The sequence below is a fragment of the Cherax quadricarinatus genome, chromosome 9 (genome assembly GCF_038502225.1).
Source record: "Cherax quadricarinatus isolate ZL_2023a chromosome 9, ASM3850222v1, whole genome shotgun sequence".
Classification (NCBI taxonomy): domain Eukaryota; kingdom Metazoa; phylum Arthropoda; class Malacostraca; order Decapoda; family Parastacidae; genus Cherax; species Cherax quadricarinatus.
In genome coordinates, this window is record NC_091300.1 from 55,042,186 (window position 1) to 55,065,154 (window position 22,969).

General features: G+C 42.2%; 1 protein-coding gene across 1 annotated transcript in view; it reads right to left on the reverse strand.

Moving 5' to 3' along the window:
• LOC138852453 (uncharacterized) overlaps positions 1 to 22,969 on the reverse strand; it is a 173,217-nt gene that overhangs the window by 92,302 nt on the left and 57,946 nt on the right. The window contains exon 6 of the mRNA XM_070083127.1: positions 5,663 to 5,963. Within this exon, the coding sequence (XP_069939228.1) occupies positions 5,663 to 5,963 (301 nt within the window). The remainder of the gene's footprint in view (positions 1 to 5,662; positions 5,964 to 22,969) is intronic.

The following is a 22,969-nucleotide window of genomic DNA, read 5'->3' on the forward strand; positions in this document are numbered from 1 at the left end:
GGTAATGGGGTGTCAGGTGTTGGTGACACTGCATATTGTTGAAATTGCAGCCATTGCTGATGTGGGGGGGGGGGTAGCAGGTGTTGGTGACCACCACCGGCTCGTTCTTCACAGAGTATAGCAGTGAGTAATTACTTCAGATGACAGGAACACAGGTTCGTTACCACTGCTATGATGAGGGGGTTAGGTCCTGCATTGGCTTACATAACTGGTAAGTAGATTCAACATGTGACGTCTCAGGACGTTAGTCCGTCTCCTTCTATTCTTCTTGTTGGTTGGCAGGTGACCCTCTCTGTCATTCCAAGCTGTAAAGAGAGACAGATTACCCACTGCTTAAGAAATCACTCTCCATGATAAGTACAATACCTAAAAGATGTGGTGATTATTAAAACATTTAACCGATCAAGACTGAAAGAACTAAGTTAATTATTGGTCAAAAGTGAAGCTTTCAACCAATAAGTCCACTAAAATATGATCAGGCATGTACTTACAGTAGTGCTGGGAGCTGTGAGTCGAGTGATTTACTGTTTGACCAGAGCCCCACACGTCACCTTTCGGGGGGGGGGGGGGCAATCAAACTATCGCTTTCGGGGAGGGGAAAAAAAAGGGGGGGGGGGGATAGCGGGAGCTGGACTTACCCTATCTTAACAAGTAGCCGGCAATGAAACTATTGTTACTATGCACTCCTTCGCTACTACTATCTATTGAACTTTTCCCTCACACCCTTCAGATTCAACATAAATGCCCATAAGCAGTAGTTGTGGGTGACCTCAACCAGCTTCTTATATAAAAGATTTCGATGAACTTCTTAGTGTTTGACATGAAAAATTTTGCTGACTTCTCTACTTATATCTCTGCCTCCTTCCTTGATTCAGTAGTGAGTGATCTATCTAAAGGCAATGACACTTAAAAACCTCTTGGTTATATTGTCCCACCTGATCACAATGCTTTCTTTATGACATTGAAGATACTAAATGAACTAAGTGGAGAACCATTACGCACATCCTGGCTGTGGTAGAGGGAAACTGACCGTCCCTTTGCTGGGAGTCTGCCACCTCCGATTGGAGTGCTCTTCTCCAGCACATCTCTCACCGGCAATGTTTAAAGAAGCCTTCAGATCAACCTCGATTTGGCTTTCGTTACTTAGAGGTCGCTACTCAAATCTACAGAGCTTGGAGAAGGTATCAGAGGTTTCTCACTAGCTATAACAGGAACCTCTACAGGCAAGCCTGTCGGCATATAGAGGAAGTCTAGAGCTGGGTCATCACTTGGTGAGATACTGTCACAAGAAGAAAACGGATCAGAAAGAATGAGTTCCAATTTCTAGCGGCCATTGGTCAAAGATTGACACGGTTTCCGGTAACTTGATTAAATTATTCCAACTCTAAACCTACATGATGGTAATGCCTCTACTAGCAATAAAGATAAAGCCGACATGTTTGCTGAACACTTTGCTGCCAAGAGGCAAGTCCCTGATCCAGTTAGGGAATCATCTTTATTAACAGCAAGAGCTGTGTGACAGAGGTGACAATAAAGAAGGCTAAAGTGTATGTCTTCCTTAAATCCTTGGATAAATAAAAGGCCGTGGACCCAGATAAGGAGAGTACTAGATTGATGAGTAGATATGCAGACCAGCTAACATCACTTCCAACTGACATGTATTAGCATTACCTAGATCACTGTAAATGCCTTCTATGTGGAAAGAGTCCTTGTTCACAAAAGAGAAGTTCAGAACGGAAATGAGCAACTACAGGCAAGTATCACTCCTGTCAGTCATTGGCAAAATGCTTGAGACAATAATCTCACGAAAATTGACTGCATTTCTCGACTACTATTCGCTTCATCAACATGGCTTCAGAAAACGTCGGTCTGCTGCTTATCTGTTAAACCTTTTCATTACGTGGCACTAGTCGCATTGAACATCACTGGCGCTTTCGACCGAGTATATTACCAAGGACTCTTGGAAAAACTGCAAGGACTAGGAGTCGCCGGCTCTGCACATTACCTCCTTTGTGATGGCCTTCAAGAGCATCTATCTCTAAGAGTAATTCTGAATGGGACAGTCTCAACAAGATACTCTACTGATGCTAATGTTCCACAGGGAAGTGTGTTTGGTCCATTGTTATGAAATGTCTATTTCAATGACTTTGTTCTCCTCATCCTAGAATCCCGTGGGATTCTGGAATGAGGCTATATTAGCCCCAGGCTATATTCGCTCCAGGTTATATAAGAACATAAGAACATAAGAAAGAACACTGCAGCAGGCCTACACTCCCATGCGGGGCAGGTCCATGTCAACCCCTGGCATAGACCAATGGCCCACCCAGTCAGGTCACCACTTAAGGAAGGAGCACGGTTTCTGACCCAGTAGCACCAGCTAGTCAGGTCCAACTCACACCCACCCACACCCGCTCATGTATTTATCTAACCTATTTTTAAAACGACATAACGTCTTAGTTTCTATGATGGTACTAGGCAGTTTGTTCCACCCTTCCAGTGCTATCCTATATCCTTTCTGAATTTGAATTTTTCCACCTTAAAACCATTGCTGCGAGTCCTGTCTAGGCTAGATATTTTTAGCATGCTATTTACATCCCCTTTATTTATTCGTTTTCCATTTATACACCTCAATCATATCTTTCCTAATTCTACGCCTTTCTAGAGAGTGCAGATTCAGGGCCCTCAGCCTATCCTCATAGGGAAGATTTCTAATACATGGGATCAACTTTATCATCCTCCTCTGTACGTTTTCCAGTGCATTTATGTCCATTCTGTAATACGGTTACCAGAACTGTGCAGCATAATATAAATGAGGCCTAACCAAGGATATATAGAGTTGAACAACCTGAGGACTTCTATTATTTATGCTTCTTGATATGAAGCCAAGGATTCTGTTAGCTTTATTGCGAACGCTTATGGTAGGTTACATTTGCTTCAGAGAAAACACAGATGATGATTGTCTGGTCTAGACACTATGATATTAATTCTGGAGCTGTCGTAAGAATGAATGGGAGAGTGTTGTAAGCTGAGGATGAGGTGTCTATGCTTAGGGTGAAGTTTGATTTAAAACCTTCTATGACGAACCATCTGGTAAATCTTGCAAACATTGCAGCCAACAAGCTTTCAGCGCTTAAGCGCATCTCGTACCTGTCTGATAGTAGAGGATGAAAAAATTCTGTGCGAAGCACAAGTGGGTTCACGCCATGAGTATGCTTTACCGTCTTGAATTTCCTACTCCCCTTTAACCCGTTTTATTTACGAATTCCGTCAAGAAGTCGTGAATAACGACTTAGGTCACCAGGACCCGGTCTGGAGAGATTATCATTCCAGCAGAGCATTCAGTTCCGGAGAGATATGGGTAGTCTTACTGTTATGGATAAGGCCAAAAGATAACGAGAAAACAGCTTCTATATAAACGAGACGAGCATCAAACAACAACAATACTCTGGCTGAACTCTTCACAAGAACATCACTTCCTCTGATAGTATTCACTCCCAGAATGACTCGAGACTGGATTATTATTATAATCATAGGGAAGCGCTAAACCCGTAGGATTATACAGCGCCCGGGGGGGATGTGGAAGGTATTCAGACTTAATTCAGGGAACCGGAGCACATATACAATTCTCTATATCAAGTGCCCCTCAACAGCGTCAAGTAACCTTGAGAAGACTGAAGTCTGGAACATGTTCGTACATTAATAACATTGATAAAGTTAATTGACTAAATGAAATCGCTGGTCCACAGCTGCCACCAACTTCATCCTGTTCACTACTTGTATGTTTCATAAAAACGAAACAAAAAGTCTTCAGTTTGCCTAGATTACCAAGCTTTCAGCTTGTAAATAAAGGTTGCTTTACATAACACTGTAAACGCCCTTGTGTGCATGAAAGAGAGTGAGAGAGAGAGAGAGAGAGAGAGAGAGAGAGAGAGAGAGAGAGAGAGAGAGAGAGAGAGAGAGAGAGAGAGAGAGAGAGAGAGAGAGAGAGAGAAAGAAAGGAAGAAGATTTTTGTGTATGATTTAATCTGACAGGTCAATTACAGTTGAATATCTTCGTGCTTACTTAATATCCTCACAGATATCCACAGATATCCACTAGGAATTTTTATTGACCTAAGAAAAGCTTTTGACACAGTAAACCACGAAATCCTACTCCACAAACTTGACCACTACGGTATAAGAGGCCATGCGCTTGCTTATTTCAAATCTTACATTACTAATAGGTATCAGTACGTCACCATTAAAGACACAGCATCAGCAACACGGCCACTTGATACTGGAGTTCCGCAGGGAAGTGTCCTTGGTCCCCTGCTCTTCCTCATATACATCAATGACCTACCAAACGTATCCCAACACCTAAAACCCATTCTCTTTGCTGATGACACGACTTATGTCATCTCTCACCCTAATCTTGCCACCCTTAACACCATTGTGAATGAGGAGCTGATTAAAATATCGACTTGGATGACAGCCAACAAACTTACGCTTAACACCGACAAAACTTACTATATAATGTTTGGTAGCAGAGCAGGAGAGGCACAAATTAACATTAAGATTGACAACACTCTAATTACCAGAAATAATGGGGGAAAATTCTTAGGCTTATACCTTGACAATAACCTGAATTTCAGCACCCATATCCAGCATATAGCCAAAAAAGTATCCAAAACGGTTGGGATCCTCTCCAAGATACGATACTACGTGCCGCAAAATGCCCTTCTCACACTATACCACTCACTTATTTATCCATACCTCACCTATGCTATTTGTGCTTGGGGATCAACTGCAGCAACACACCTAAAGCCAATAATAACCCAACAAAAAGCTGCAGTAAGAATAATCACTAAATCCCATCCCTGGCAGCACACCCCCCCACTCTTCAAAGATCTAAACTTACTCCCAGTTCAGTACATCCACACTTACTACTGTGCAATCTATATCTACAGGGCCTTAAACTCTAATATCAACCTTGACCTTAAACGCTTTCTTGATAGTTGTGACAGAACCCACAGGCATAACACCAGAAACAAACATCTCTACGACATTCCCCGTGTCCGACTAAACCTTTACAAAAATTCAATGTATGTCAAAGGCCCTAAAATCTGGAATACCCTACCTGAGAACTCTAGAACTGCAGACACATTCATCACATTCAAAACTACCATTAGAAAACATCTTATCTCCCTGATACACCCCGTCAACTAACTTCACGAATACCACCTGGTGGTTCACACTTACACTCGCACACTCATTTGACCATAAACAGTAATATTAATCTCAGTCTTAATATAATGAATCCTGTGATACTCCAATACTGAAACTATATACTGTGCCAAAACAAAAGCATTCACACTGCTAAACTCACAAAATAGTATTTAGTCACTTAGCCATAATACCAACTTACCTCATAATTTGTAATATTTTACATTTAAGAATAAAACTAAGTATGCCCGAAATGCCTAGCCATGCTAAGCGTTCTAGTGGTACACTCTGTAATCTCAATTTTACTACATGTTAAACCAAACAATAACCAAATTTCTGTAAACTCAACATTGTAATCCTTATAGAGAATAAACTTTGAATTTGAATTTGAATTTGAATTTGATTAGTTACCCTTTCTATTTACTTCAAATATAGCATATGTAATAATACGTTTTATTACCCTGCTGTAATAAAATTCGTACGTAGTTGAAAGTGGCCTGTAACCAGATGCCTTTTCGGTGGGTACTGATGGAGAAGCTGGAGTACATAAGGAACACAGCAGCAACAAGCATTATTAGTGCTGCCAGGATAAAAGCCCACACCAGTGGTGCCAAGGGAAACACAAATCCCCAGGGGTCCACTTCAGGATGACCTCGAGCACCTATGATCCTCCAGTAATCTATCATGACGGGCACTGTGAAGTCCACAACCTGGCTACGCTCTCCGCTTAACATGAAGGGACCAACAGCAAGCTGCACTTCCTGCATATTAAAAACAGAAAACATTTATAATCAATGATAACTTATCATGGGTTAGATCAATCTTAGCGTGAGAGCAGTGAAAAATGTTTTACTATTCAATGCAAATAATTACATCTTCTGTTACCTCATAAACAAGTTTATGGGATAAACAATTGTGGATTTTTAAAAGCAATGAACCTAAATCATGCTAGAGTGAATGTTATTAATCAGTCTTATTTATTTAAATACAAATATTTCAGTGTTGAAAGTAGTGAAGTAGTGTATATGAAACATACCGAAACTATCGCTGGGAAACTACCCAGAATTCACAATTTCTTACATAAAATTGGCATATTGGCTCTTACACAGCCCAAAATTAGTCAAAAAGGTTTGAAGTCAACCAAAAGAGGCATTCTTCAGAAACAGTATTGTGTGGATTCCAATGATTCCAAGTTTTTTAACTTTTTTTAACTTTATTGGTAAATTTGCAATTGTACAAATGTAACTGATTGGTTAGTATCCACTATAAGTAGCATCAGAACTTATAGATTGAAGTCGTCGTGGAAACGAAGGTGACGAGTGGGTGACTCGAAAGGATGACTCAGGTCAAGGAGCCTTCAGTGATGCTGGTGAACAATAGATGCAAGAGAACAACTCTACATGTGGGAGTTGCACGCGAAACGACTCTGGTGGTGTGTCGTCAGCAAGAGCTGGCCAGCATAGTTTTCTGTGTACTGGGCGTTCGGTCGACTCGCGCATCTGAGGCCAGGACTCACTCGAGTCGTTGGGCAAGTGGTTAATGTCAAACCACAGAGCACATAACGGAACACATACAAAAGTCTAACACACCCGCAACTAAGCATGTGGTATCAGAGCTACAACATGGGTTACACGATCAATATGATGATTTTCTCTGCCAAAATGAACACGAAGGCCTTTGAGAACATGTGGTTATTTAACAAGGGTATGCAACACTAAGAGGGAATAATATATAACCTATGGTACTAGATGGAACACGTACTTTTGTTTACTTAACAACACTGAACACTTAAACATTTTCTCTCTCTAATTTTCCAGGAATATTGAAAAACGCTTTAAATTACTCAGTATAAAATAGCAAAGCAACACTGCAGGTGTAACATCATGGAGTGACGTCGTGGCGTAACATTGTACTGTGATGTCGTGGTGTTGACGTCGGGCATGACGTCGTGGAGTTATGCTGGGCATGACGTCATGGTGTGACATCGTGGGCTTCTAAGCCTACTTTGCTGTTGTCTGTAGTAGGGTGCCCCGTGGCCTGGTGGCTAAAGCTCTTGTTTCACACGGCGAATGTCTAGGTTCGATTCCCACCTAGGGTTGAAACATTGGGCGTGTTTCTTTACACCAGTTGTCTATGTTCACCCATCAGTATAAAATGGGAACCTGGGTGTTAGTCAACTGGTGTGGGTCGCATCCTGGGGAAAAACTGACCTAATTTGCCCGAAATGCTCAGCATAACAAGTGGCTTTCTCTATAGTAGTACGTTATTGATGTCAGCTAGGACTGTATACCTTGTACATGTACGTGTAGTAAATAAAGATATAATACTATTAAGAACATAGGTCATCCACGTGGCTTTATCATCCACTTGGCTTTATCATCAATATGGCTTTGAAAGGCTTGGACACTCAAATATACAGATTTGGTCAGAAATTCACGAGAAATTAAGGGAGAGCACATAGTGTGCGGGTAAGTGGTGGTATGGTGACCAGCTGGGTGAGATTGTGACGCTTCGCACCCAAGGTAAACTCGACCATCATGGATACTCCTGGGGAAAAACACCACTAGCTCACCTCAGTCGTGCTGTAATTGGCAGTCATAAGCTTTAGAGATGAAATAACAGGCAAAAAAGAACAGATGATGTTGAGTACTTGGTTAAAGACAACATGAATTAGCTGCAAAGAACCCACCTAATGCTGCGAAGATTTCTCGAGGAAATGAAACATGTTTGAGCATATATCCTGAGTGCAGCTACGTCTCAGTGATGTGGCTGGGAGATATAACAATAGGATAGCTTACTGGTAGATGGATGTTGCTTGTAAGTGACTTCTGAATAATACTCTCTCTCTCTCTCTCTCTCTCTCTCTCTCTCTCTCTCTCTCTCTCTCTCTCTCTCTCTCTCTCTCTCTCTCTCTCTCTCTCTCTCTCTCTCTGGGTACAACACACTACTGGGGAACAGATGTTGTGAGCACCACTGCCATCAGATATTTGGGCCTTAGTCGACCCTTAGAGTTTATTTGGTATATTGTTTAGGTCGTACCAAAGTATCGGTATCGGAGGGTATAAGCAATTTTTATGGTATCAGTATCAGCTAAAAAATAGCAGATACTGGCCAATATTTTTTAAAACAATAATATTAAATGTATGCTTAAAATTATCAACAGTTACACTCTAACTCACGATAGCGAGAGTTACTCATACACTTATTCACACACACTTTGGACTATAAGAAGACTTTCAACACAGTTCCACACAAGAGACTAGTGCAAAAGCTAGAGGATCAGGTAGGAATAATAGGAAAGGCACTGCAGTGGATTAGAGAATACCTGACAGGAAGGAAACAACAAGTGATGGTACATGACGAGGTGTCAGAGTGGTCGCCTATGATGAGCAGGGTTCCGCAAGTGTCAGTCCCAGGACCATTGCTGTTTCTTGTATATATGAATGACATGACAGAATGGATAGATTCAGAGGTGTTCTTGTTTGGAGACGATGTAAAGGTAATGCGGAGAATTCATACAAATGAGGGTCTGGTAGGGCTACAAAGGGATCTGAACTGTCTGCCGGCTTGGTCAAACAACTGGCTCCGGGAGTTTAATGTCATCAAATGCAATGTCATGAAGTTTGGGGAAGGTCAAAGAAGACTGCAGGGAGAGTACAGGCTAGGGGACTAAAGACTGCAAACCTCCCACATGGAAAGGGATCTTTGGGCGAGTATAATATCGAGCACATCTGAGGCGCACATCAACCAAATAACTGCTGCTGTATAGGGGTTATATCTGCTTCAGCATTATTTGATACATTCCTCCATTTCAGGTGTCTTAGGTTGAAATCCCCGAGGAGCAAGATGTTTGAGGCAGGAGCTGGAAGATTTTCCATGCAATGGTCGATTTTCAAAATTTGTTCCTAGACTTGTTGGGAAGTTGCATCCAGAGGCTTGTGTACAACCACAATGACAAGGTTTCGGTTCTCGGCCTTTACTATCAAAAGATCAATATCACCATTTGAGGTGTTTAGTAGTTCCGAGCATATCAGTGACTCTGTGACGTACACGCCAACCCCCATTTTTTGGCCTGTTCACTCTGTCGCATCTACATAGGATATAACCTGGGATCCGTATTTCAATGTCAAAGTGATCTTTTATGTGGGTCTCTATGAAAACCGCGAACATTGCATTTGACTTTGTAAGCAGTCCACGGATGAAAGTATTTTGTTGTTCGTTGCTGGCTTTAGACCTTGAATATTTGCATAGATGAATGTTGTCATATTGATGGAATGTGGGGGCTTTAATATCTGTGACTCCACTCCAGAAGTGATCTGAGTTGGTCATTTTCTGCCAGCTTTTTTTCCTTGCTGGGGCTAAAAAATCTCTCTGGAGTGGTTGTGGCTAGCCAGATTTTTCCATGGTCTGGATGTTCTGTATCTTCTTGTCGCCTTCAGATGGTGTGTCTGACACTATAATTTATAGAATTTTCTTTCCTGGCCTCAAGAGCAACACATTTCAGGTTGCATTCTCTTGCTGTCATGTGGGCAAGGTATTTTCTGGTAATAACTTTTTATATATCTTTAATATTCATAGGCCCGACTTTACTTGTGGGTGGGGAAAAAAGTTTGTGGGTCACAAAGGAGAGGAATGGTACAGCCTAGTGTACACTGAGGTAAGTGGTCATGAAAGGTCATCCTGTCCTGGCTGTCTGAGGGATTAGTGTGGAGCATTACAGAGCACAATGGCTTGCTCTTGTGTTTTAGAATCTCGGGTTAAAGTGTTGGAGGAATTTCTGTTTTTCTAAGAGGAAAATAGGAAGCTGAAAATTCGCCTAGATGGATTTGAAGTGCAAAGGGTGGAGTTGGTGTGGAGGAAAAGGTTACCAACAGTGAGTTGAAGAGTGACAACCACTTCAAGTGTAATGTGGTCTTTTCTGAAGGTAGAAGTATCAAGATAAGGAAGCTTAATAAAGAAGATCTGAAGGTAGGAAATCGATTCTCTGTTCTCCAGGATGAGTGCACTTTAGTGGTTAGTAAGGTTAAAGGTACCACCTACTCCCCTGCTAATCAAGATAAGATCATTCTGGTTGTGGGTGACTCACAGGTAAGATATATCGACCGTGTTTTCTGAAACAGAGACAGGAATGTTAGAGTGTGTGCTTTCTAGGAGCTGGTGTTGATGACAGTCAGCAGGTTGGATAATATTATGTCAAGTAATGGGAACAAGCCCAACATCTGTCTTAGTGCTGGTGGAAATGATATCGAGAAGGGCAGGAGACAAGAGCTGCTGGATAAGTACAAGTCAGCCATAGATGTAATTAGGTCTAAGGGAGGGGTCCCAATCATATGTAACATGTTGCCTAGAAGGGGAGTGGGCAATGAATGGATGTCTAGGGCAATTTGTGTAAATTGCTAGCTATGCAGGTACTACAAGGAGTTTGCAATTTCTTTCATTGATAACTGGGACAAATTTTATGGCAAATGTGATATATATGCAAGGGATGGGGTACATCTCTCAGTGGCCGGAGTGGTTGCATTAGCCAACTCGAGTGAGGTGCCATTGCTGACTTATCTAGGACTTTAAACTGATACATTATAGAGGTATGGGTGTGTGTGGGAAACAAGCTGCAGTGGTTGAAACCAGCAGATATTACCAGGATACATCAAGGATATTTTTAATAGACAACATTCAAAATAAAATTGCTCGTAAAGGCAAAGCAACTGATCAACAAACAAAGAAAAACAGTAGAGAGCAACGAGTGACTACCTCCCTTAAAGTTTACTATACTAATAGTTGGAGTCTAAGAAATAAGATAGATGAGCAAAAATTACTTGCATATTCAGGTAATATAGATATTATTGCTTTATTGGAGACCTGGTTTAACCTGAAAGATAGAGAAATGCCTTCTGAATGCCACATATTCCACATTGATAGGGTCAACAGGAAGGGTGGTTGAGTTGTGATGTATGTCAGAGATAATTTAAATTGTTGTTTTAGACAAGATATAAGATTAGAAGCATCAGACACAGAATCTGTTTGGCTACAGTTTCTCCAGATTCGCGACAAATTAATTCTGGGTGTGATTTATAGACCCCCAAATCTTGATAGTGAGTACAGTAAGCTGCTATTGGACAAAATTCATAAGGCATCAATAAGTCCCAGTGGGATCAGAGATCTTGGGATCATGAGCAAAATATGCGACACATTTCCTTAAAGAACCGGATCATGTTAATGGGAGATTTTAACTTTAGACAAACTGATTGAAACAATATGACAGGAAATCTTGAATCTACTGATTTTCTTGATACGATTCAGGATTGCTTTTTAAAATAGTTTGTGACAGAACCAGCTAGACAAACCAATCTTCTTGACTTGGTTCTTGGCAACAAGGAATCACTAATTAATAATCTTGAAGTTAAGATGAGCTTGGGGAAAGTGATCACAAATCATTTAGTTTCAATGTATCAAGGTATTATCCAAACAGCTGCAAACAAGTCTCTGTCCCAGACTTCCACTTGGCCGATTTCATGGGACTGAGAAATTACCTGGGTGGGCTAAATTAGAACAACCTGATTATGGGTCAGGTATGTGGTGATGGTTGCTGTTATAACGTTTGTTAGAGCATAATTTTAACTACCCAGACAACTTATGTTCCAGGTAGAGAATTTAGATCAACCAAAACTGATCCCAGATGGATGGGCAATATATTAAAGCATCTCATTGAATAAAAGGCGTATCGTTTGATACGCCTATAGGCGTATCAGACGATGGGAGGGGCAGTTAAGAAATCAGTATATTCAATTAAATAGAGACATAAAAAAGGGAATAAGAAAAGCTAGAAGAGATTATGAGGCTAAAGTGGCAAGGGATTCGAAGAGTAACCCGAAAGGTTTCTTTTTGGTATTTAGAAGTAAGATTAGGAACAAGATAGGCCCACTTGAAAGTATCTTAGGTCAGAACACTGACAGCGATAAGGAAATGTGTGAAATTTTTAACTCTTATTTCCTTTCAGTTTTTAAGCAGAAAGGCACTGGAGAAATTCCAGAAATGATAAACCATGTAGAATAGGACGATAATAAACTAATAGAGAAATTAAAACCTAACAAATCCCCAGACCCTGATGAACCGTTTGTAAGGGTTTTAAAGGAATGTAAAAGAAGATCTTAGCAAACATTTGGCTAGCTTTTTTAACGTATCATTACAAACTTACATAGTGCCAAAGAAGTGGAAAATGTAATGCCTATTTACAAAGCAGGAGACAGGTCCTTAGCTTCGAACTATAGACCAATAAGCCTTACCTCCATAGTGGGAAAATTTATAAAATCAATAATTGCCGAGGCAATTCGTAGCCATTTTGAATGGCATAAATTTATTAATAAATCTCAGCACGGTTTTACAAGGGCGTCCTATCTTACTATTTTACTAACTTTTTACACCAAGGAATTTTAGGAAGTAGATCATGGTAATGCATATGATATTGTGTATATGGATTTCAGTTTCACATCAGAGGCTACTGAGCAAAATTAAGGCACATGGAATAGGACAATTTTTTTCCTGGGTAGAGGTGTGGTTGACAGATTGGCAACAGAGAGTTTGCGTCAATGTTGAGAAATCAGAGTGGATCTCCACAGGGGTCAGTGTTGGGGCCTTTGTTGTTCACAATATATATAAACGACATAGATGAGGAAAATATAGCGACATAAGCAAGTTTGCTGAAGACACCAAAATAGGTCGCCTGATTCATTTTAATGAGGCCATTAGAGCACTCCAGGAAGATTTGAATAGACTGATGCAATGGTCGGAGAAGTGGCAGATGCAGCTTATTATAGACAAATGCAAAGTTCTAAACAATGGACACGAAAATACCCATGACACATATAATCTAAATAATGTAGATTTTAATATTGTAGATTGCAAAAAGAATTTAGGAGTTCTGGTTAGCAGTAATCTGAAACCAAGACAACAGTGCATAAATGTTCGCAATAAAGCTAACAGAATCCTTGGCAAGAAATATAAATAATAGAAGTCCTCAGGTTGTTCTTCAACTCTGTATATCCTTGGTTAGGCCTCATTTAGATTATGTTGCGCAGTTGTGGTCACCGTAATACAGAATGGATATAAATGCACTGGAAAACTTATAAAGGAGGATGACAAAGTTGATCCCATGTATCAGAAATCTTCCCTATGAGGATAGACTGAGGGACCTGAATCTGCACTCTCTATAAAAACGTAGAATTAGGAGGGATATGACTGAGGTGTATAAATGGAAAACAGGAATTAATAAAAGGAATGTAAATAGTGTGCTAAAAATTTCTGACGTAGACAGGACTCGCAGCAATGGTTTTAAATTGAGAAAATTCAGATTCAGGAAGGATATAGGAAAGCACTGGTTTGGTAATAGAGTTGTGCATGAGTGGAACAAACTTCCCAGTACCGCCATAGAAGCTAAGACGTTGTGTAGTTTTAAAAATAGGTTAGATAAATACATGAGTGGGTGTGAGCTGGACCTGACTAACTTGTGCTAATAGATCTGATGCCGTGTTCCTTCCTTAAGTGGATGTGACCTGACCTGACTAGGTGGGTTATTGATTTAAGCTGGGAGGTGACTTGGACCTGCCTTGCATGGACCAGTAGGCCTGCTGCATTGTTCCTTCTTATGTTCTTAAAATCCCACCTGGCTCTGATGTACAACTAACATTAGTAAGTTCAGTAAATTGCTTCTTATTTATACCCCCTTAAATTATGTGGATGAAATATTTCAGGACTGTACCTGTGAATCTCATCCCATAATTTCCCACAGCAATGGTTAACTTATCGTGGCTCAGCGTAATCGACATTAGTTGGTTTAGCTGAAACTTGAAATGTCCTCATCACTTGTCATATTCGTAAGGAGTAACGAAAGTCGGGACGTGTGTTAGTCAGGTGGTCTGAGATAGAAAGTACAGGTGCTTGAAGGTCTGGCTCACGAGTCTGCTGCCAGAAATCTCATCAACATCAATACAAACTAACTTCATGTGGTCTAGATGTGACTGTTATGATGGCTGCTGATTTCTCTAACCTTATACTTATTACCACTCACATTCCTCTCTCAACCTGCGGGCTGGGAGGATGCTTTCTGAGCCTGCTCCTGCTTACACCTGGTGACGGACCTTGTACTACAGTACGCAAGATGGCGGACCGTCAGGGTAGAAGGGTAAACATGGTCTGTGTTGAATTCATTTGTGGTTCTCTCAGTGGTGCAACGATGCATGTCTTGTTGCCTTGCATTATCTGCGATGTCTACGGCATCCCCAATGAGGAATTATATGGTGTAGCTCTCAATGAGATGTTGAGGTTTTTTGTGAAATTCGCAAATGCCGGTTTTTACTCCAGGATTGTGGAAGCTTTTCAAGAGGGAAGAATGGCGGTGACCTTTAGAAGTATGTCTGCATGACGTCTCCACATATGTTACCTGGGTCAAAGTGAGGAATGTGCCTTTCGAGGTGGAGGAGCATGACCTTCGGAAAGTTTTTGGTAGATACGGCACGGTGCATGCAGCAGCCAAGGGAGTGTGGAGGGAGGGCCCATACCAGGGGCTCCCAGAGAGCTCCTTCTCCCTCAATATGACATTAAAACAGCCAATTCCATCTTACGTTCATCTGCAAAAACTACAGGACCCAGGTTTTTGTCTACTACGCAGGCCAACGGAAGACATGCAGGTTATGCAACTCGTACGACCATATGGCTGCTCAGTACCCCAGGCGCCTGGTTGTCCGCATCTGGGAACCTTCTCCTGTGGTCCTACGAAGTTAAAATATATTTCGTAAAGGAGGTTTTAACGCTTCATACTCGGGGATTGCCTTTACTTACGGTCATGGATGGAGATTGGAATTGCGTTATCCGTCATGGCGATGTTGAGCCGAGGGGGACAGGGTGCATTTTACCTGTCTTAATTAAGGAATCTGCTGGGGGATGCACACGTTCGTCTGCAGGAGCTACGTGGCCCATCTAGATAGACTTTATGTAACACAAGGAATTCGAGTTGGGTGCATAGACCTTTGATGTGGGGTTTTCAGACCACCATGCAGTGCTAGCGGATTTGGACTGGGATGGAACGATCTGGCTTTATCCAGTTTATTGGAAACTGAACGTGCGGCTATTGGAGGGGGAGGGGGATGGGTTCACTTTTCAGGATTGGTGGAAGAATCTCTGGGAAACGCGAAGGGCAGGTGAATGTTTGTTGGAATGGTGGGAAACAGGCGCCAAACCCAGAACAGTGAGTTATTATAGGAAGCGTGGGAAGGAGGAGGCGAGGTGGAGGTAGGGGCTACAAAACTATCTGGAGGGGCAGCTAAATGATTATTAAATGGGGGGGCGGGAGTAGTAGGTATGACGACATTGAACATCTCCGTAGTCGACTTGCAGAAATTCACAATAAGCATTTCAATGCGGTTAGAGTCAGAGCAGGTATGGAAGAAGTGCTATGGGGTGACTTGTGTCTTGTGCAAATTTAGGGTCAGACAACAGGCAACATCCCTCTTGCAACTGGAAGTATGCACGGGTTTTGGTGGTTACCTGCCGGGTCAAGTACTCCTCACCACGGACAGCATGAGTTTTTATGCTGATCTAGGGTTTGGGGAAAAGCTACGGTGGGGAGCAGGGGGGTTCATGCGGGTGGCCTGGTGGGGAGGGATTTCAGAAAAGTTATAAGTGACAGGGATCGGACGGTACTAGAAGGTAGAATTCGAGTGGAGGAGGTAGAGGAGGCGATTTTTAGTATGAGTAAAGGAAAGGCACCAGGTATAGATGGCATTTTGAATGAACTTTATAGGGTGCATTGGGGAAGTATTAAGCATTGTATGGTTGATGTATTGAATTGCATGCTCACGGAGGGGAGGTTAGGTATGACACAAAGTACATGGGTAGTTGTGATGGTGCCCAAAAAGGGAGGGGGGAAGGGGTCTGAGCACATATAGAGCAATATCTCTTATGTGTTCCGACTATAAAATCTTTTCGAATGTCTTAGAACATAAGAACATAAGAATGGAGGAACACTACAGAAGGCCTACTGGCCCATGCAAGGCAGGTCCTTATCAAAACGACCTCTACCTAAAGCTACTCAAGAAATAACTCCCGTCCCCAATGACATCAATCAAACCCAGCCCCTCCCACTCATATATTTGTCCAATTTCTTCTTAAAGCTACCCAGGGTCCTAACCTCTATCACCCCACTGGGAAGACTGTTCCACGCATCTACAACTCTGTTAGAAAACTAGTACTTACCTATGTCCTTTCTAAATCTAAATTTATAAGAACATAAGAAATGAGGATCACTGCAGCAGGCCTGTTGGCCCATACTAGGCAGGTCCTTTATAATCCATCCCACTAACAAAACATTTGCCCAACCCAACAGGATGAGGAAGGTCATGGGGTCGGTTATTCATGAGGGACAGTTTGGCATACCAGGTAGGAGCACGAAGGAAGTACGTGTAAGTATTAGGGAGTTTTGGGGGAACTGTCAAGGGGGGGTGTCCTTGGGCTTGACTGGCAAAGTGCTTATGACTGTGTTGACAGGGATTTATTGAGGCTTATTTTAGTGAAGCAAGGTTTTGGAGAGGTGATTGTAAGATGGGTTGATACTTTATATGCCTCGGCAATGGTACAAGTACAGGTAAACGGTAAGTTGGGGCAGCCTGTCCATATGGAAAGGGGTTTGAGGCAAGGGTGCCCCCTCTCCCAGCTACCTTTTGCTTGTATGCAAAACCTCTTTTATGAACTGGTGGATGGTGGTTTGGGGCGTGGGGCGCTGGGCAGTGAATGTGCAGCACGTGTGGTCGGGTACATAGATGAAACCACGATTTTGTTAAAAGGGGAGGATTTGCAGACCGTGGGATGGGTTGTTGAGTTTTTTGGGGCAGAGACTGGTATGTGCGTCAACAGGGCGAAATCGAAATTATTGGAGGTGGGTATGTGGGTGGGGGGGGTGAAAGGTATGGGTGGTCACTCATGGTGCAAGTTAAAATATGTGGTATCGTGTACATGGCAGATTAGAGAGAGGGATGAAGGGTAAATTCTGAATTGATGGTCAAGAAGGCTTTAGGTCGACTTCGGGGGTTAAGAGCTGGGGATGTCTCATTACAACAGAGGGGAGTAGTGGTTAATACACTTGTTTACAGTAAGGTATGGGGTGTGGCTTAAGAGATGTGGGTATTCAGGAACTGCAGAGAAGGGCCTTACGTTATATTTGAGGTTTCGGGAGAGCATGGTTAAGTCGGGGGGTTGTCATGACTCATGTTCGTCGTGGGGGGCTTAGGTCTCTTGGCTTTAGGGCCACGGGCGAAGGCCCTCTATGTAAAGAAGCGGTTCCTTAGGGTGGGCGGTGAGAGGGGCACCCGGGTGGGTCAGGTAATGATCAAAATGCACAAATGGTGGGGCAGCAGGGGTTTAATCGAGTGTGAGGACATGTTGCGTTTCTTGTTAAAGTTGAGAAATGCGCAACGGGTCCGGGTGGGGCAAATGGTTAGCATATGTTGCTGTAGGGAAATTGTGCAGGGGTTGTCTGTTTTTTGCTGTATAATTAGGAGGAAATATGGGACGGGTTTTGTAAACTTAAGTTGGCACCGAGGGTTCGTGAATTGGTGTACAGATTTGTCATGGGGATTTTAGCAGCAAAATCGGTCTTAAGTAGGATGGGTTTAGTAAGGGAGGCGGATTGCTTGCGTTGCAGTATAGAAGAAACAGCTTTTCATGCAGTCTATTTCTGTGATTCAAAGTTCGTTTATGGTTGGAGCAGATTTTCGCTTTTCTTAGTTGGGGAAGTATCTCAACCTTATTGGCCTTAACATTGGACGTTAGCGGAGTGTCAAGGGATGTACGAAGAGCAATAATGTATGTGGTGGCTGATTTCCTCTATATATCGTGGGGTATGGGGGAAACCGGGGGATCAGTGAGGATCAGGGCAATTGCGGCAGGTATCTACAGAACCTCTAGTAGAAATAAACTCATATATGGTAGAAATTGGGATAATAGTTTTCCTGCAAACTATCGGAGTCTTATTGTTCAAAGGTTGCTGCAACTAAGGGTGGGGTAATGCAAAGAGGGGCTGAACGCCCCCCGTGGTAGCACCAAACGGTATATTCCAGACTTCAGGGTGGTGGGCGGGATTTAGTGAGTGGCGTGTATGCATTATGGATGGTTCCGTGCGTCTGAATGTGTATGGATGTGGCGTGTGTGAAACTGAGATCTTAGATTAATTCTAAAATGGTCATGCATCTCGATAATACAGATAAAATGAAATAATTCGGAATATGTTCCAGCCTCTTGCAAGACTGAACCGGTTCCCGACTATGGCCGGGGTTTAGTGAAGTATGTTGGGTCTTTCCTGGGATTCCCATTGGGTATTTGTTTAGTCATATGTAAGTGGATGTCATGCTGATATCACGGCTAAAATTACAATGTTGTTCTGGCATTTTAGAAGAATGTTCATAAGCATTTCATTTTGGTGAGTGAAAAATTTTGATGAAGGGCACAAAGTTTCATTTGCCTAAGATTGTTTTGTATATGTAGTAGCAGTCACCACTGTGAGGGGGATGGAAAACTGGGACGTATAATGTCCTATACTGTAATCTTTGGACATTCAAGTTCCTTGGGCAGCAGCTTTTGCGGGGTAATGTGTTGCTCTGTCACCCGGTGATATCACATGTATTTTTTTTATCACTTATGGTGCACGTAGTTGATGTTCAATTAAGCAACTTTACTAATATCAATGTATACAGGCAAAGGTATATTTTTTGTGGGTTTATAATTAGTTTATGAAACTAGATAGGGGGTTGGTCGGGGTATTAGGTGTCTTAGTGTTTCTTTGTATGTGATCATACATTCTAGATCTGTAAAAGTCTTATGTTAATTATTAAAGGCTTTTTGCATATTTTGATTCCATTTTAAATATACACCAAAAAAAAAAAAATGCCATGATTCAATTTGAAGTATCATGTAGGTTATTATTAATATTTTTATATGACCATTGTACCATTGTCACTTAGTCCTTACCAGTAAATATTGATAATGGAATCTACAGCTAACTTCATGATGTGTCATTGTTCTCCTTATTACTATTTCTAATGCGTAGGTGTTTAGAATCCCATGTGTATGTAGTGAAGAGGAAGTGTATTCAACAGGAAGTGTATTCAACAGGAAGTGTATTCAACAGGAAGTGTATTCAACAAGTTAGTCAATATGACTCATAAAACATAAAAAAAAAAATTGTATGTGTTTTGGGTTCGCTGTGGTGCGGTGCGGAGATTATTATTTTGTCTCCTTTATTATCTTGTAATTTGGGGATGTATAGTCTTAGAAAGTCTTTGTACATAACATGTTAATATACAATACAACTGAATGTACAATGCATCAGTTTATATGAGATTGTTTTCTGTATATAAAGTTCCATACACAGTGTGAATAAGAGTATCAGGGTTTGGATTATTTTGTGTTTAAGGTATGTTCAGGTGTGAGTTGTCCTCTCTTTAGTTATATTAATGTTGTTTTCTTATATAATGCTTCACGTTTCTTGTTTTAAGTGAATTATGTATAGCATACATGTATAATGTATACTGTGTTTTTTTAAATAAAATATAAAAAAAATTATTACCACTTATGTGTTCAACTACACAATTTGGACCAACAAACTTTTAGTCCAGCTTCGGCATTTTAGATATCTTAAAAAAAGTGAACAGGCTAACTCTTGCTTAGCAAAGCCTGAATAAACTACTCAATAAAAATGAATCGAAACAAACAATGTGCAATAGTAAGTTAATTCACTTTAAAAAACAATCAGTAACAAAGAAAAATGACATAATATCAAGAAACATAAAATACCCAGAACACTGAAAGACGAAACAGAAAATATAACCTAACTGGAATAATTTCTTTTTTTTTTCACAAAGCAGGAGCACTGTCCTGTAAAATTATGGTAATATTAACAACACTATGGTAATATTAACAACACTATGGTAATATTAACAACACTATGGTAATATTAACAACACTATGGTAATATTAACAACACTATGGTAATATTAACAACACTATGGTAATATTAACAACACTATGGTAATATTAACAACACTATGGTAATATTAACAACACTATGGTAATATTAACAACACTGAAAATAAATAAATAATACCTGACATAAATAAAAATTGAACAGAGTAACAAAAATATATTGTAACAACAACACAAAGGTTGTAATGAACACACGTAACTCGTTCGCTAGCGTACTCAGCTCACACACTGAAGTCCGGGGTTCGAATCTCTTCCGGTACGTCTGTAAAATATTAGGGACGTATTTCTGTAAGATACCTGCTGTCCCTGTCCCAGTTCACCCATCAGTATAAAATGGGTACCTGGGTGTTAGTGGACTGGTGTGGGTCGCATCCTGGGACAAAACCGACCTAATTTGCCCGAAATGCTCAGCATAACAAACGGCTTTGTAAATAGTAGTATGTTATTGATGTCAGCTATGGTCTGTATACCTTGTACATGTAGTAAATAAAGATATTATTATTATTATTATTATTATTATTATTATTATTATTATTATTATTATTATTATTATAAAGCAGATTAAAAGCAAGATACACTTGTCTCAAAGCAATAAATAAAATGTATAGCAAAATCTACTATAGTTAGTGTGAAAGAAATATATTTAACTGAAACAATAAAAAACACTTGCTGAAAAACTGAGCAGTAATCACACAACAGGCCCGGTGGCCTGGTGGCTAAAGCTCCCGCTTCACACACGGAGGGCCCGGGTTCGATTCCCGGCGGGAGAAAACATTTCGACACGTTTCCTTACACCTGTTGTCCTGTTCACCTAGCAGCAAATAGGTACCTGGGTGTTATTCGACTGGTGTGGGTCGCATCCTGGGGGACAAGATTAAGGACCCCAATGGAAATAAGTTAGACAGTCCTCGATGACGCACTGACTTTCTTGGGATATCCTGGGTGGCTAACCCTCCGGGGTTAAAAATCAGAACGAAATCTTATCTTAACAGCAACATAATTCTGCAACAATTACTGACTCATTTTCTCACACTATTTTATTAATAAGCATATATGTTATATTAGGACGATATATTAAGTAATGAAAATTATGCACAGAAATACACAACGATGACACGCAAGTTGATAAATATTATAAGAGGAAAAAGCGGCTGCTGAATATTTGTTGACAACCACTGCTTGTAACACTACCGGCGATTGTACACAACTTATAGGTGAGCTGGTGGGTGTGTGAGCTGGTGGGTGTGTGAACTGGTGGGTGTGTGAGCTGGTGGGTGTGTGAGCTGGTGGGTATGTGAACTAGTGGGTGTGTGAACTGGTGGGTGTGTGAACTGGTGGGTGTGTGAACTGGTGGGTGTGTGAACTGGTGGGTGTGTGAGCTGGTGGGTGTGTGAGCTGGTGGGTATGTGAACTGGTGGGTGTGTGAACTGGTGGGTGTGTGAACTGGTGGGTGTGTGAACTGGTGGGTGTGTGAACTGGTGGGTGTGTGAACTGGTGGGTGTGTGAACTGGTGGGTGTGTGAACTGGTGGGTGTGTGAGCTGGTGGGTGTGTGAACTGGTGGGTGTGTGAACTGGTGGGTGTGTGAACTGGTGGGTGTGTGAACTGGTGGGTGTGTGAGCTGGTGGGTGTGTGAACTGGTGGGTGTGTGAACTGGTGGGTGTGTGAACTGGTGGGTGTGTGAACTAGTGGGTGTGTGAACTGGTGGGTGTGTGAGCTGGTGGGTGTGTGAGCTGGTGGGTGTGTGAGCTGGTGGGTGTGTGAGCTGGTGGGTGTGTGAACTGGTGGGTGTGTGAACTGGTGGGTGTGTGAACTGGTGGGTGTGTGAGCTGGTGGGTGTGTGAGCTGGTGGGTGTGTGAGCTGGTGGGTGTGTGAGCTGGTGGGTGTGTGAACTGGTGGGTGTGTGAGCTGGTGGGTGTGTGAACTGGTGGGTGTGTGAACTGGTGGGTGTGTGAGCTGGTGGGTGTGTGAGCTGGTGGGTGTGTGAACTGGTGGGTGTGTGAGCTGGTGGGTGTGTGAACTGGTGGGTGTGTGAACTGGTGGGTGTGTGAGCTGGTGGGTGTGTGAACTGGTGGGTGTGTGAACTGGTGGGTGTGTGAGCTGGTGGGTGTGTGAACTGGTGGGTGTGTGAGCTGGTGGGTGTGTGAGCTGGTGGGTGTGTGAACTGGTGGGTGTGTGAGCTGGTGGGTGTGTGAACTGGTGGGTGAGCTGGTGGGTGTGTGAACTGGTGGGTGTGTGAGCTGGTGGGTGTGTGAACTGGTGGGTGTGTGAGCTGGTGGGTGTGTGAACTGGTGGGTGTGTGAGCTGGTGGGTGTGTGAACTGGTGGGTGTGTGAGCTGGTGGGTGTGTGAGCTGGTGGGTGTGTGAACTGGTGGGTGTGTGAGCTGGTGGGTGTGTGAACTGGTGGGTGCGTGAACTGGTGGGTGTGTGAGCTGGTGGGTGTGTGAACTGGTGGGTGTGTGAACTGGTGGGTGTGTGAACTGGTGGGTGTGTGAACTGGTGGGTGTGTGAACTGGTGGGTGTGTGAACTGGTGGGTATGTGAACTAGTGGGTGTGTGAACTGGTGGGTGTGTGAACTGGTGGGTGTGTGAACTGGTGGGTGTGTGAACTGGTGGGTATGTGAACTGGTGGGTGTGTAAACTGGTGGGTGTGTGAACTGGTGGGTGTGTGAACTAGTGGGTGTGTGAACTGGTGGGTGTGTGAACTGGTGGGTGTGTGAACTGGTGGGTGTGTGAACTGGT